The 15783-nt window shown below is 33.7% G+C and overlaps 1 protein-coding gene across 1 annotated transcript in view; it reads right to left on the reverse strand.

Annotated features, from left to right (window-relative positions):
• The window catches only part of SYCP1 (synaptonemal complex protein 1), a 30148-nt gene that overhangs the window by 13145 nt on the left and 1220 nt on the right, over positions 1 to 15783 (reverse strand). Inside the window, exons 2-21 of the mRNA XM_010311084.2 lie at positions 15593 to 15677; positions 15381 to 15427; positions 13853 to 14017; positions 12960 to 13027; positions 12532 to 12605; positions 11158 to 11216; positions 10211 to 10280; positions 9492 to 9565; positions 8684 to 8792; positions 7400 to 7494; positions 7080 to 7264; positions 6082 to 6149; positions 4861 to 4922; positions 4200 to 4304; positions 3107 to 3210; positions 2486 to 2603; positions 2171 to 2241; positions 1420 to 1501; positions 888 to 950; positions 473 to 535 (exon numbers count right to left, since the gene is read on the reverse strand). Coding sequence (XP_010309386.2) covers positions 473 to 535; positions 888 to 950; positions 1420 to 1501; positions 2171 to 2241; positions 2486 to 2603; positions 3107 to 3210; positions 4200 to 4304; positions 4861 to 4922; positions 6082 to 6149; positions 7080 to 7264; positions 7400 to 7494; positions 8684 to 8792; positions 9492 to 9565; positions 10211 to 10280; positions 11158 to 11216; positions 12532 to 12605; positions 12960 to 13027; positions 13853 to 14017; positions 15381 to 15427; positions 15593 to 15677 — 1767 coding nt within the window. The remainder of the gene's footprint in view (positions 1 to 472; positions 536 to 887; positions 951 to 1419; positions 1502 to 2170; positions 2242 to 2485; positions 2604 to 3106; positions 3211 to 4199; positions 4305 to 4860; positions 4923 to 6081; positions 6150 to 7079; positions 7265 to 7399; positions 7495 to 8683; positions 8793 to 9491; positions 9566 to 10210; positions 10281 to 11157; positions 11217 to 12531; positions 12606 to 12959; positions 13028 to 13852; positions 14018 to 15380; positions 15428 to 15592; positions 15678 to 15783) is intronic.

Consider the following 15783-nt stretch of genomic DNA (forward strand, 5'->3'; position numbering starts at 1 on the left):
TATGAAAGACTCCTCATAGGCAACAACAGAGCATAACAAAAGAGGGTGCAGAATGGGAAGAAAAACTAAGATGCTGCTGACAGAAAATGTGCAGATGTCATGACAAAAAATACAAGTTATATATTTTTACAGTACAGTTATTAACAATTTGTCCTAATGCACAATTCTTTTCTACTCTTAGTAACTGAGGTCATTATTTCAAGTATATCAATAATACCATGTACTAATGAAAACAGTAAAAGTTTATTAAAGACATTATTTCGGTAATTGCATTTTTCAAAAGTAAGGATAATTTTACAAATCAAGTAATTCCAAAGATGACTCCTTAATTTGCTTAGTTAGGATAAGAAAGGAAGTGTTATAAATTACACAGGTATATCTAAAGATATCACACCAGACAAAAACTGTTGAAAAGTAAGTTACCACCGAACACCATGCTTTATATATTTGTGACTTTAAAAACTGTACATACCTCCTGTTGCAACTCTTCAATGCATTTGGTTTTATTTTCCACCTGTTTCTTTAAATTATTCAACTAAAAGAGATATTGCACACATTTAATTAATAAACTCCTAAAAATGACTCACTGTGTCAGAGATTACTGTCAATGTTCTTAAACATGCATTTGCACCAGTCTGATGAATTCCAATGCGACTGAAACACACGTTAACATGTTACAATGACTGGAGTTTTAACCATAGAGTACTACAATAATTTTGCTAGCCCAATATCATCAACATTGATAGGAGTGAACCAGTTCCTGAGTGGCTGTAGAGTTTAGAAAGAAGGAAAAAAAAACCCAAAACAACCAAACCCAGACTTTGCAATTTAAAAAATAATCTTGTATGAAGTCCTCTATAGTCCATGAAAAAAGTGAATTTTCATACCTTATTTTCTAGAATCTTCAACTGCTTTTCCTTTCTTGAAATTTCATTTTCAATATTCTTAGCCTGGAATTATAATTGTAATCTTTGACTTTTACAATCAAATTTTGAAATCCATTATGATATTAAAAAAACAGGTGTGCTTTGAAACTACAGTAAGAAAGTAAAAATATTTTAACATATTTAAACTAAAACTCATATTAAATATTGAAAGCTAATCCATACCCCATCCATCACTAAGTGGTTATACAGAAACAAAAAACCAGGGGTTCTCTGCCTGAAATCTAACAAATCTGGACTTTTAAGCCTCCATGTAAAGAGTAAACATCCCAGTGAAGGCCCTTGTCTTAAAATAAAAGGGCACAGCACATGTACATATGTTGACTCAATTGGTAGCAGCACTGAAAGAAGAAAGCTTCTGTAAGACATTACAGCCCTAGGTAGAGCTTTACAGGGGAAAAAAAGTTTTACATTTAGATTTTGTCCTACAAATTATGTTATACATTTTCATGATAAAGCACATGATATGGCATACATTTTCTTCTCTTTCATCCAGTTTACTTTTAATCTCTTCACCTTTCTTTGCCATCTTCTCCTTCAAAGACTCCAGCTCATTTCTAAATACCAAATTAACAAGTATTACTAAATACTTAATTCATAAATTTAAATTCTTTTCACTACTGCTAAATAATTTATTTTCTAAAAAGAGCTACGAATATTGATAAGAATTTCATAAGCTGTTCAATGAAAACACTCTTAAAATGATGCAAAGTGACTGGTAAATTAATGTCTGACCTGTACATACTTTTTGTAAGTATGGAAAGATGTTCCCCTTACCCAAGTAAAATAGATTCTAATCTGTAATATCATAATGCATCTATGAAACACAGAAGGCTGCCTGTTTTTTGGGTTGGTGGTACAGAGACTACTTCAGGGAGTAACATTTAACCAGTTTCACCTTTTCACATTTAATCCATAACCTTTAACTTCTGTTTTCATTTCCTCCACACCTAAGATACTAATGCAGAACAGGATAGCTGTATGTAATATGGAGCTATGGCAAAAACTGTTCCTGTAGCATTAGCTATCACTAATTTGTAGAAACTTCTACATGGCCAACATGAATACTAAATAGTTTCTGTTTCACTACATAACCTAAAAAAAAAAAAAGCATTAATCTAAAAATCACAGAAAGTACCACAGGAACACAACATTTAAACTAACTCTGAAGAAATCGAGTCTACTTCCTTTAACAACATTCTACATTAATATTTGTTTTTACTTGCCTTAGCTGGCTATTTGCTTCCTCCAGGTTTTCAACTAAGTGCTTTGTATTTTCTTCTTTTTTTCTACTATCCTAAATAAAGACCGATGTAGGTAAAATGAGTAAAATTCAAAGTGACATCTTAAAAAAATCAAAACAATCTTAAACAGTATCTTGACCTGCCTTATTCACAAGAGTAACTGCACTTCCTTTGTATTTTAAACACAAAAAATAGTTCAAATACTCTACAGAACCATGGCACGTTGCAGTTTACTATAGGATTTATATCTTAAATTGAATGTTGTCCTTTAAAAACAGCTGGAAGTTTACAACTTGCCTCATGACTTTCTTGCAGTTTCTTGAGCTCTGTAGCCATACCACTTTTCTCTTGTGCTATTTGTTCTTTTTCTGATAAAAGCTTATTGGCATACACTGTTAGTTGTTCATTCTTTAGCCTAATTTAAAACAAATGGTCAAGAGAAATAAGAACATGTATTGTGAAATTTCCTTTTCAGTTAAATTTATCCATTACAAAATGTTACTTCATGCTGAAAAAAGTCCAGGCCTGTATCTACAAATTCAAGCTTTGCAGCAAAGTTACAGTGATGCAAAAAGGTGACAGAAGAAAGAAAGAAAATGAGAGTCAACTTTTATATAAAACGTAATGGTTGTTGAAGACAATGTAGTTAAATATCCAGCTCAATGCAGGGTTAACAATGAATTCAGAAACTCTCTCTTCATGTTAACCCAGCTAAGTTACAGAGATATGGAACAATTACATGCATATAAATACAGAAAATGCAATTTATAAATATAAGTACATAATGGATGTCATACTGTGTGCACAGGTTCAAAATTTTCATTAGAAAACAATCATAGATCATTTCATTGTATATTAAAGTAACTTCTATGTAACACAAAAATAAACCTAATACTGTATTTTCAAAAATGATCATACGCCTCTTTTTCAAGATCTGTATTCAGTGTCATAAGCTGTCTTAAATAATTTTGTTCCTTTTCAGCTGTACTAGTCAGCTGTACTTTCAAATCATGGATTTCTTTCTGCAGAAGAAAAAGAAAGTGTTTTGAGTATACGTATGTAAACTACAAGTCACGAAAGCTAAATGAACTGACAACACAAAGCTTTACAATAAAACAAAACTATATACATTCCATAAATTAGCCAGACTGTATATTTACATCTCTCTGGTATGATGCAGAAGTAGTGTGAGATATTGAACTCCAGTACGAATGCTAAACGTGTTAGACTTACTATTATAAGTCTAACTAGTCTGCAAAATTACTGACAAAATTAGCTTTCCTTGGACATTACTTTAAAGACATTTGCTTCAGACATCATAAGTTTTTGCATTCACCTAAACAAAACAAATTAAAAAAAAAATCACAGAATTCCAGTACTATGTGATAGAACAAGCACATATTTTGGATGCATCCCAAACCACAAAGCAAAACTCTTCCCTCAGAAATTTGCTGCCATTACAAGGTAAGGCAAGCCTTGTAATGTCATGTAGTTTATAATATATAAGTGCTTTGAATACTGTTTCCTCCAAATAATTGGTGATACACTGATACCACAGGCACTAGCAGGCAGCTGATGGGGGGGGAGGGTGAAGGAGGGAGAGAGAGAGGGCTAGAGAGAGAGATATTAGTTTTTAAGCACAGTACATAACGAACTTCTGGAATTTCTTATCACAGAAAGCTATGGAGGCAAACGGTATGAGGAGGTTCAAAAACAGATGAGAAAAGCGAACATGAACAAGTGCATAAACTGATAGCAAAGGCAACTGACAGGGATGTGTCCTCAAACATCCTTAATACAGGTGCTGTAGGGATCTAAGAGGAATGGACCATTGGTAATAGTCAGGCTCCTCTCCTACATAGTATCTTCTGCTGTCATTGTCATGAGCAGAGCAGTGCACTGAGTGGAGCACTGCTCTGACTATGTGCTATGTCTTATGTTCTTATATACAAGTGAGAAGGTGTAACTTAACCATTTATAAAAACATGTTACTATCACCCTTTATTCAGACCTCTCTGATTTGGAGAACATTTTTTGTTTCTTTTTCTCTCTCCTGCAAACTTTCTACAGTAGCCTCAAGATCTTTCTTCTTCACAAGAAGTCCTTCAAATTTTTCCTGTTTAAGAACATCAGTGAAACTCAGTTTAGAAAATGCAATGCACAGTATATAAGGAATAAATTTACATGGTAAAATGCAAACCTGGTTTCACACTATCTTACTTTAGCTGATGGAGTTTCTTGTTATACTTGTAAATACAAGATCATAACTAAAATAATCCTATATTAAAAGTGTACTTCATATAGCTTAGACTTCTGTAACAGAAAAATGGGCCTGTGTCACAGTTCAGTAGGGTTCAGACAGACCAATTACCTCAGGAAACTTCCCTGTAAGAAAAGAACACCCAGTATCACGGGAACACATGGAACAGGGTGTTATAACCCAACAGACCTTTCTGCAGGCTTTTAAATGTTTTCTCTGTAAAGGGACATGCATCAACACAGTATGCAATGCTTTCTAGATATTAAATGCTGCAGTATGGAGGATACCTCACCCTAAGAAACACCCACAAACAGCAAAAATAATCACAACAGATTTTGTGAAGTAATAAGCCTATGAAACTACTTCAGATGAAAAGTAAATGCCATGAGACGAAAAAAAAAAGAACGTTTACCAGTGTTTCTGACAGCTCTTCAAGTTGCATTTCTTTGTCACATTTTAGTTTGGTCATCTCTTCTACAGCACATGTAATGTAAAATTAATTGAACAGAAATCATTTTACATATTTAGCAGGCAGTATAAAGCATTTATCCCTTTGCCGTACCCCATTTTCAAAATTTGTTGGATTAAGTTCAGAAATTGTAAAGCTAAATTATAACCTAAATTATGACTTCATCTAAATGTAGAGTTGAAAAAATGATTCAGAAGGACATTAGCAAATATATATATGAAGAAAACCTAATCATTCATCTTAAATAAAATTCAAAGCCTATTATGTTTTCCACAATCATTGCTTCAAAGAAACTGTGGACTGTAAGAATGTTTACAAAGGAGTAATCTCCAAGTATTGATGCATCTGTGTTTTTCCAGAAAAAAAATCTGGACTGCTGAAGATAGTCACATGGATATGCTGAAAAAGGAAACCACTTCAAAATGTTTTCTGTGTGCACATTCACATTATTTGTATTTTTTGCAAGTACTGGATACCAAACTAATTTTTGGTCTGATTTTCTCACAGGTCACATCTCACCTTGTTCTAGACAAGCATTAGCAGTTAACTTTTGAACAGTTATCTTCAGACGCCCTCAATACATACAAGGACATCAAACTATATTTCTCATCTATCATATCAGGACTAGAGACATACGCTGCACACAGAAAACAGCGCTAAAGAGATCTCTTTCTCTGGGAGCACCTACCTTGAAATCCTATGATTTCAAAGCAATATTTAAAGCCAACCACTGTCAGTGTGATTCTCCATCCAACATGGGGAAAGTGGTTTGCAGGAAAGCTTAATGCAAGTGTTTTGTCTCTACTACAAGCTACAAAAGTCATTCCTGGAATCTGCTGTTCAGCAGTCTAACACTACCTCTCAAATAGGTCTGCAGTGCTATCAGTCTTGACTGGAAGAGTGCAGAGAAATTAAAATGACTTCCAGGAGAATCCACGCATTATGGTCTTACTATTGGAGGTGTGTGCAGCACTGCTGTTTGACTGTTGCCAGTTACAATGACTACCAAAGGGAGTCAGATGAGTAAAAATAAATTTAAGCATTCCTGACAGGTAGAGAGTACTGTAAAACCATTTTTCCAAGCAATAGGGAGAGTCTAATTTCAGAAAACAGCATAAAACATATTTATTACTACCTAGCTCATTTTCTTTCTACAAATCTTACCCAGTTCAGCAGACTTATTTCTGAGCTCCAAGGTCAGTAGCTTTGACTCATCTTCATATTTCTCTGATCTAAGAAAATGGTAATAATAAAAAAATAAGTTGTATAGTACAAAGCACTGCACTTGAAACTTAAAGGACAATAGGACAAAGTCTTACCACAAGCATTTTAAGAACATTTACCTTTCAACAGGCAGGTGATATATCTGCCTACAATGCATATCAAATTTCACTTTTACAACACTGGAACAGCAGACATAAAAGTAACCAAATATACATACATAAACCTGTATTTCTTAAAAACAGAATTATGAAGGGGGAGGGAAATTGCTTTCTTATAGACCAATATCAACCAGCACAACTGAAAAAAAAATACATTAAATTCTCTGCATTTGGAACAGTGTGTCGAGAAAACAAATTTCAGCTTCATATCCTTTTGTTCTTGGATTTGTCATAAATTGCAACTACTTAGAAGACACCTTAATGCCACGCATCCAAAATCACTGTTTCTTGAAAAGCTCAGCTGTGATAATGTATTAAAATACATCTTTACTGTTCTGTTCTTATTTTTAGAAATGTTGATTTTAGTTGCTATCAGGTTCTTTGACAAATACATAAATTTTAAAACTACATAAAACCTGAGATACATTAATAAGAGGCATCAGCATTAAACAGTACTATTATCACATATGGAAGAATATCTTCCTCACTCAATGCTCCATTAATAAAGAACTGTCAAGTACTAAACGAGGTTACTGTTCTCTCAGTTAAGAGCTGCATCCACACAAAAATCAAACAACATAACCATCTTCAAGTGCTAATAATTCAAATATCCAGACAGATGAAGGACTTTTTACAAAAAAATCAACGTATTAGTGATTACAAAAAAAAAAAAGTAATTACACCAGATCACATATGAAGTTTAGGTTCTATTCGCAGCAACTCAGTAATCTAGTATTTTACCTTTAAGATAATTCTTTTAATTTAAACTGTTTAATTTACCTATTCTGCTCTTCTTGCAGCAAGCTTTTCAAATTGGAAATAGAAGTCTCAAACTCCTCTCTCAGGGATGCATGCAAAGCCTTAGTTTTTTCACATTCTTCCACTTGTGCGTCTTTTTCTCCAGTGACCTGTATTAATGCTTTCACTGCAGTCTGCAATTCGGTTTCTAAGCTCTTTTGAGTAATCTAAAAAAGATATAAAATTTCTAAACAAGTTTTGCAACAAACAGATGCAACTGTTTCTTATCTAAAGTATCAGTAATTACTTATGCAAATACTCGTTGAATCTATTTATACTGGAAAATTATAAGCCAGCTGTACCTCTGTTTTTTGCAATGAAATTTTGGCCTCTTCCAGTTCTGCCCTCAAATGTTCTTGATTGATCTGGGATTCCTTCAACATTTCTCCTTCATGTCCTAAGCAAAAAGATATATGCTTACATTTAAGAAAAACAGGATATTTACAAAATGACTGCATTCCTATTTTACAGATAAATACATTCCTACAACTTAATCAAGTTACATAATGTATTCATGCCATTGTTAAGGAAAAAGCCTCCAAGATGATTATTCAACTTATTAAGTAACAGTAACCAAAATGTAAAATGACATATATTTATAAAATTTAACAGAATGCAGCCACTTACGTGTATCTGGCATAAAAATGATACTAATACCTTCCTCCCCACTCCCCAGGGAAGGGGAGGCTGAAAATTGCCTCAGTTCTAAAGAACAAAGGTACTTGCATCACATACTATAAATACTTTGTAACACAGCTTAAAAATACTGAAAATCAAGTTCTGAAAAGTAAGTTTCCTCAGTGGCACCTGACTAAGTTTGTGAAACTCAAGCCATGTGTTTTCCCCTTGCAATCTTCAAAAACTCACTCACTCTTAAAAAAGAACCCTTCAAAATTAGTTATACTTCCAATCCCAGTCAATCCTTTGCCTATTTGCAAGTAAGATTCCATTTAAAAGCTCTAACATTTTGGGGGGTTATTTGGCAAAGATGTAAAAATATGTCTTGTTGAACACAGAACAAGGCTACTATTTATGGATTACAGGACAAATAATGTCTTTTGAAACACATTTTGAAACAGACTTGAAACAGTACAATCCAGGAAACAGGAAAAACAATTCTATCTATTATTGCGCCATGTTTACTATACAAGTCCAACTGAAGTGGGAAAAATCTCCAGAGCAGGGGCAGAGTTATACAGTGTCCTGGTAAAATTTACTTCTGTTACAGAAAAGGAATGACAAGGTATATGCCACCTTTACAGTAGCATAACATGTTCACACTAGAGTTTATTGAAGAGTAAAAGAAAAATCCCTTGCAATGAAGCTGTCATGTCAACACAATAACAGGGTGTAGCCTAAGCCTAAAGAGAAAACCTTTGTTATGAAGTAAGGGCCTAGATTTTATACATACGCAGATTACACTACCAGTCCTGATCCCACATCAGCAGCTTCTGTTCCAAGCAAAAATATGGCCTGCAAGACCCCAAAATTCCGCTGTTGACTAGTAGCAAAGTACAATTATCATGATGTTGTTTCCTATACTTCTATAACCAATTACATTTTAACATAGCAGAGAGAGCTCTTACTTTTTGCTTCTACTAAGTCAGCAATCTTAATTTTGGATTCCTGCAGCTGAGTCTTGATGTCTTTTATTATATCATCTTTTTCATCACTCTGCATGGTAAGAGCTGAAATCTAACAAAATTAAAATATTATCATAATGAAGTCTAGGGAAAAAGGACAGATTCTCATTTTCATTTGTGCACTGTGTATGATTAGCATACATACTGCTCTCATTCAAGTTAAATAAGGTTGTCGGTCTTAGCCAAATATTGATCAAGTCATATTACTCTGGATGAAAAAGCTTTTCAGTTCAAAATCAAAACATGAAACTCAACAGAATAAAGATACTGGAACACCACTACAGTTAGCAGAATCTGACTTCAATGAGGCTCCAGTTGTTATTTGTGACTATCAGACATAAACTATACCTTTCTCAACTATGAGGAGTGATGACTGCTTTGCTGATTTTATGCTTCTGCACAAACCACTTTTATAAAGGCAAGTGTATGTATAGAGAACAGAAGGAGTATTCAGTGTTTACATGGTCTTTTTAAATCCTGTCACTAAGATGTCACTTGTTATGATACTAATTCACATTTTATTCCGAATAAATAACACAGAAGGAACATACCATCAAAAGGTCATTTGCAATAATAATTTCTATCCTTCCAAAATACAAATATTTTACAAACAACCAAGCACTTTTGAAGTAATCATTTTCATTTGATATATCAGTAAGTCACAAAAGCAAAACAGAGTTTGAGTATTAAAGAAACTGCAAGATTTGTTTAAAAAACAAAGCTATACATAAGATTGTAAAACTGAGCAAACCTGTTTTTCCTTCATACTGACTTCCAGTTTGCATTCTTTTTCAAACTCGTCCACTTTTTCTGCTTCTTCTTTTACTTTTGAGATACAGTAAAATCCATAGTTAATATACTAGCTAAAATATACACCAAGTTAAATACAATTGCCAGTTTAAGATTGCCTATAATTGTACAGCTGTATAATTTGTTTCCTAAAGAGTAATTGTTGAGGTCACCTTTGAAATTATTTTCTAATCAGACAAATTAATTTTTGCGTCAGCTTTCCACAGAATTAGTCCATTATTCCATGTATTACTTAATAGTTCATTATAAGAAACTAACAGAAATGCACATGTAAAAATGAAACAGGCATATAGTAGCATAAACAAAGCAAATATTTAATTAAAATTTCTGTAGCTATACACTAGTGCATTATCATTTAAATAAACCAACTATATAAAATAAGTAGTGATCTCTAGGCTATACTTTATAGATAAAACTTAGACTTCAAGTAACTATTTGAAAAATAAAGTTCCAAATGTGACCCAGCAGAAAAACAGTAAAAGGGCCCAGACATTTAATATGAGGCAGCATGAAAAAAAGAGGGTCCAGACTGTCACACTGTTAACAGTTCACCATTTTACCATTTTGTACCTTTCTGGTCTGAAACTGCACACAATAAAATCTATATGAAGTACAAAATTGTTAAGCCTGCAGCATAAACACAATAAACAGAATTCTCACATTTTAAACACATTTCCAATCTGGTGTTCTTTGCTTGCACACGAAGCTCTTCAAATGCCATTATCATTTTCTAAAAATTAAATTCAATATAGACGTTCATATAAAACTAAGTTCTTTCAGTAATGAATTATATTTATGGATTGTAAACAAACAGTATTACAAGCTCGTTCATATTTGTAGGAGGAATTTTGTTAAAAACAAAATTCAGAGCATAAACGTATTTTGAGTTAACAGAGGAGTCACTCAAAGTTGGAAGTTTAAGAATTTCCATACTCAAAATCTAAACAATTTCAAGGATGAAATATTTTTACTTGTCCATGTTTGTAGATCCCTAACACAACAGAGGAGCTGTTGTGCTTTTCTTAGTTGCTACAACAACCTATAATTAATATTTAACTGTTACACCATGTACTCTCTGACTTCACTTAATATCAAGTTCATCACTCCCAATGATGCTTCGCATTTCTCTATTATAAATATACTAGGGTCTTATCTTCCACACTGGAACAATTACCAACAAAAATATGATGAATTAGTTTATTTGGTAAGACTGCACTTCTTTTACAAATTAAAAAGGTAAAAATTCTCTTTAACTCAAGAGAACTTTTCACATCTTACACTTCATTCCACATAAAATCACCAGTTTCCATAATGAATTTTGTTGTTCTGTGTAACACTCAAAACTGTTACTAATTTCCTTTGTGTGTCTTTGTTCCCAAACACTGTTGCATTTTATCCAATGAATGTGCTCTACACAATACAAAAATAATTCTTGAAAAGGGACTGAAAACCTCACTTCCTGCATCACACATGATGGTTCTAATTACTTTATCACAGAACGCTCTTCGTGCAAAGAGTATCTCAACACACGCACATAACTCAGATATCTCAGCATATCCATATAACTCAGATCACGTTTGAGCCATTTCACAAGGTACGTCACTTACTTCAACGTTGTTATTAAGTTCCGCATATAGTTGTCTTGTTTCTTCTCTTTCGTGTTCATCTATCAAAGTAAGAACATACCATAAAGTTTTCCTTTTGAAAAAGAATGCCAGCTGTCAAAGTCATTATGCTTAAACAGCATAATGAATTTAAAAAGGAATTACAGGCTCTTTTCTTATTTAAAAAAAAGTAATTATGAAATAAGGTGCCAAAAGTTATATAATCAAGAGAAAATGTGTATTCCGTTGAAACATCAAGCAAGCTCAGCTTTTCAAATTTCCTTCCCAATTTCACTTTTTCCATGAATAGTGTAATTCTGGATCAATTTATATAACTATATTAATTTTGACACTATTAATGTTTTTGAATATTAATGTATCAAAAATGTTAGTGTTTTAAAAACTGTAGTATAAGGTTTAGCACTGAATTTCTTCTCATCAGCAGAGATACCCATGACCACCAAACTGTCACTGTAGAATTGTAACAATACTCCATCTTTTTCTTTCGTATTTGTCATTGATATTATTCTTCCCTAAGAAAACAATTACAGAAGAGAACAGTAAGAAACACAGCTATTAAAGAAGTACAGTATATCTATACACAAGTGTTTGTAGAAGCAAGGCTAAAAAGAAACAGACACTTGGTTAAGTATCCAGGATCAAGTTAGTAAAATGTTAAAGACTATAATAACAATTCTGAATTTCATAAAGAATAAAATCCCAAGTCAAGAACATATTTTAAAACCTGAAGAATTTAAACTTTGTTAAGTTATCCAGCTGTCTTGGCTTGGTCAATTTAGTGAGAAGAATGCTAGTTACTCATAGTGTCTTGGGGTTTGGACCTTTTTCCCCCCACAAATCTGTAACTGCTCCAAACAGGGTAACGCCAACTCTGGGAATTTGTTAGAGAGATGGGAAAGGTAACCAGAGTAGATTCTACTGCCTAAACACAGGCATGACGTGCCACCTCATATGTCTTAATATATTAAAGGTATCTGGATGGGACTGAAAAACGTCAATGGACTGACAAAACTTCAGGAGACCTGCACTCCTCTGGAGTGGCTGCTAGTGGCTAATCAGGGTTGCTTACACTGCCTTAAACCTGTACCAGTGTTTAGACACCTAAATAGCTCCCAGGCTTGTAACCTTTTCGCAAACAATCATACTGACTTCAGAAAACCTCTGGATTTAGCATCAAAAAACATATGTGTATTATTAGACCTATGGCTTCTAATTTCACTCTGATGCACAGCCACATACCGGTTATCTCAACCAGAGAACGTATTTGGAACAGAATGATAGCTTTTTTCCTTTGTGAATTCAGAGAAAGCTAGAAGTACATTTTTTTTCATAAATCAAAATTTAAATAGCATTTACATTTGGTGGACTTCTCTGTGAAGTGAGTACAGGTTTCCTTGAGTAGATTACACAGATGCCTTGAAGCGCTGTTTCTAAAAGAGGGAAAAAATACTGTAATATGTTGTCATAGGAACTCCTGGCACTTTGCATATCTAGTAGCAACAGGGTAAAGGTCATCAGGGCATTTAATAGCTATATGTAGGTTGCCCAGAGAAGCTGTGGCTGCCCCTGGCTCCCTGGCAGTGTTCAAGGCCAGGTTGGATGGGGCTTTGGGCAACCTGGGCTAGTGGAGGGTGTCCCTGCCCATGGCAGGGGGTTGGAACTAGATGGGCTTTGAGGTCCCTTCCAACCCAAACCATTCTATGATTCCATGTAACTTCCCCAACCAATACAGTTCTTAGCACGAAAACTAATTATTTTGACAAAAATATATTTGTATTACTTACTCTTTTAAAAGATCTTTATTTTCACATATCTCATCTTCCAGTTTTAAACTTAGTTTTTCATTTTCAAACTAAATTCATAGGGCACAAATACAAAACCACATTGTTATCGAAAAATATACTAGAAATATACTTTCACTTCTCAAATCTCACATGAAAAAGTAATTTTCTGCATCAAAAGACAGAAATCTGTTTTATCTGATATTACATGCTGAGCCATCTTTTGTTACAGTTTGCATGAAAGACCTAATAATAAACAACAATTTACCAGCAACTGAAACACTTACAGGTATGTTATTCATACATACATTCACGCACTACATGTGCACACCCGTTCTCAGAATAACTGTTTTCTCAAGGCAAAAGTCAAACAATCAAGGATGACTCAGGTTACCAAAGCCAATGCAAACAAACAACAAAAAAGGACCAATAAATTGTTTAAAAAGTGTATTTCAGTCACAAAACTGTCCATCACTACCAGCAAGATAAGAAACTGGGATAAAGCAAAGTGCACTGCTTCCTGTATGTACAGCAATATGCATGAACATACTTTACACATACCAGGAGGATGAAACCTTACTCAGTCTTGAACAGGTTTCTGCATACCCACAGTATGACGTGCATGTAAATAATACAAAGATGGAATGTACATTGTTAAAAAGAGGAAAATCATTTTTAAAAAATAAAATGTTACTTTTTCCATTAATAACAGTAGAGCCATTGGTCATTGGTATCTAGCCAAATGGCTTCTTTGAAGTCATCACATTAACAGTTCAAAATTTCTTCAACCTCTGCAATATTCTTTAATATTTAATTGTATGAATAATATTTCCACACTAAATCAGAAGAACTTTCTCTTTACTTTACATATTCAATGTACATTGTACAATACTAGCCTGCAATTCCTGAATGGCTTTACGCTGTGCTTCAATAATCTTTCTATTTTCTTGCAGTTTTCTTTCTTTCTGCTTTAGTTCTGATTCTACAGTTAGTTTCCACTGCTTGATCTTCTCAGCCTCTTTGTAGAGTTTTGAATACAATTCATTCATTGTTTCTATATTCTATTAAAACAGGTTCCACAATTTAATCTCAAATGCTATTTAATTAATAATGTTTCAGATACATATTTATCTCTTAGAAATATCACAAGGGTAAATTTTTATTTCCCACAGATGGTGACACAAGCTTATATATGATCAAGAATCAAAGTTTAAATCTTTATGTATCCATTGTGTATGTATCAACAGACATTACAGAACAAGTAACAGACACAAACCACAAATGAAAAATGCTCCACTGCCTTCAGATATAGTGACATCGCTAAATAGATAGCCTTAAAGATGTGGGTAACTGCACTCCACCAAAAGTCAGTAAAAGTTTTGCTAGAATTATCAGTGGAGCCAAGATTCCTTCTGTTAGGTTCTTCATACCATTTCCCTTCTCTTATTCTGACAGATACTGCTGCATTAAGTAAAAGCAGCTTCAGAGGTCTTGTCCAAGACTACCTGCAATATGTTTTTGCAGTTAACTCATACACAAAGCAGGAAGAAAACCCAACCAACCTTGTGCTCTTAGAACATCTTTAAGGCACTGTACAAGCAGTGCTGGATCAGTGGTTTAGGCAGGTAAGAGTAATACAGCAGGCCACAGGACAGTTCTGCAGTTTGTTTTAGGTATGATGTCACCTAACGCTCTAATTGTTTTCATTGCATCATGATATTATTACAGTCCTGACTGTACTTTAATAGCTGCTAGGGCTAAAAGAAGTTTAGTCCTCAGGGATGTGAAAATCATTAGGAGGACTGAAAGAAATATGTTCCATTTTGTTGCAGCAAACAGCATTTCATATCTGGGAAGCACAGGAAGCTACCAAAAAAAAAAAAAAAAAAAAAAAAGCTTTACTGAGCTATACTAAAGCAGAAAAACATTGGTAAAGACGCTATGAGAAGAATCAAATGCTTGAGGATACCACTCCACTAAATTCACTGTTTTGTAGATAAAGCAAAACAAGGCAATTGGTATGATCTGCTTTGATTTTCCAAAGCATACTCTGACTTCAATCCTCTGCTTTTCAACAGACTATTCAGAACCAGTTTCACAAAGATATTTCAGTGCCTAAATCTTATTCTGATTAAAACTCTCAGACTCCCCAGGCACTTTAAAAAAAACCACACAACAAAAACCAACCACAAAAACCAACTTGAAAATCACCTTAAGATTTAAAGGTTTATCTCTAGGCATGTTCACTGAATCACAGATATCTCCTCTAAGTAATTCAGCTTTCAACAGGAGACAAAATTATTATTCCCCTTTGACTACTTCTTGAGCCCTGAAGTATCTGCTGAATAGTGCTCTAGGCACTGTTTTGGGAACAAATTAAGAGGCCCTAAGAAATTAGATACGCAGAGTTTATACTTAGCTGACCTCTTCATCTACTTCAGAGCAAAGTTTTACTTGATGTGAAATCGCATCTGAAATATGAAGAGATTTTGATTAATGTATTTCTAAAAAAATAGCAGTGGAACTGTGTTTAACAGTGTTACAGCTATGAAATTGTTAAACTACTCATGAAAAATGCTGACAATATTAAAAAAAATTAAAAGAATGTGCAAGGTAAATGCTTGTTTTAGTCTTACCTGAATCAGTGATTTCACCACGGTTTGATGTACTCATCATTACAAATGGCAAATTAAAATCATCATCTGGGCATTTGTTAAAACCCTGCACAAATTTTAAAAATTAGTTCTCTTATGGGTAGATTTGTAAAGAAGAATTATAAAACCCAGAAAAAAAGTACAGTTAATGTGAAAATAGAATTTTCCATTAA

The sequence above is a fragment of the Balearica regulorum genome, chromosome 25 (genome assembly GCF_011004875.1).
Source record: "Balearica regulorum gibbericeps isolate bBalReg1 chromosome 25, bBalReg1.pri, whole genome shotgun sequence".
In the NCBI taxonomy this organism is placed as follows: Eukaryota; Metazoa; Chordata; class Aves; order Gruiformes; family Gruidae; genus Balearica; species Balearica regulorum.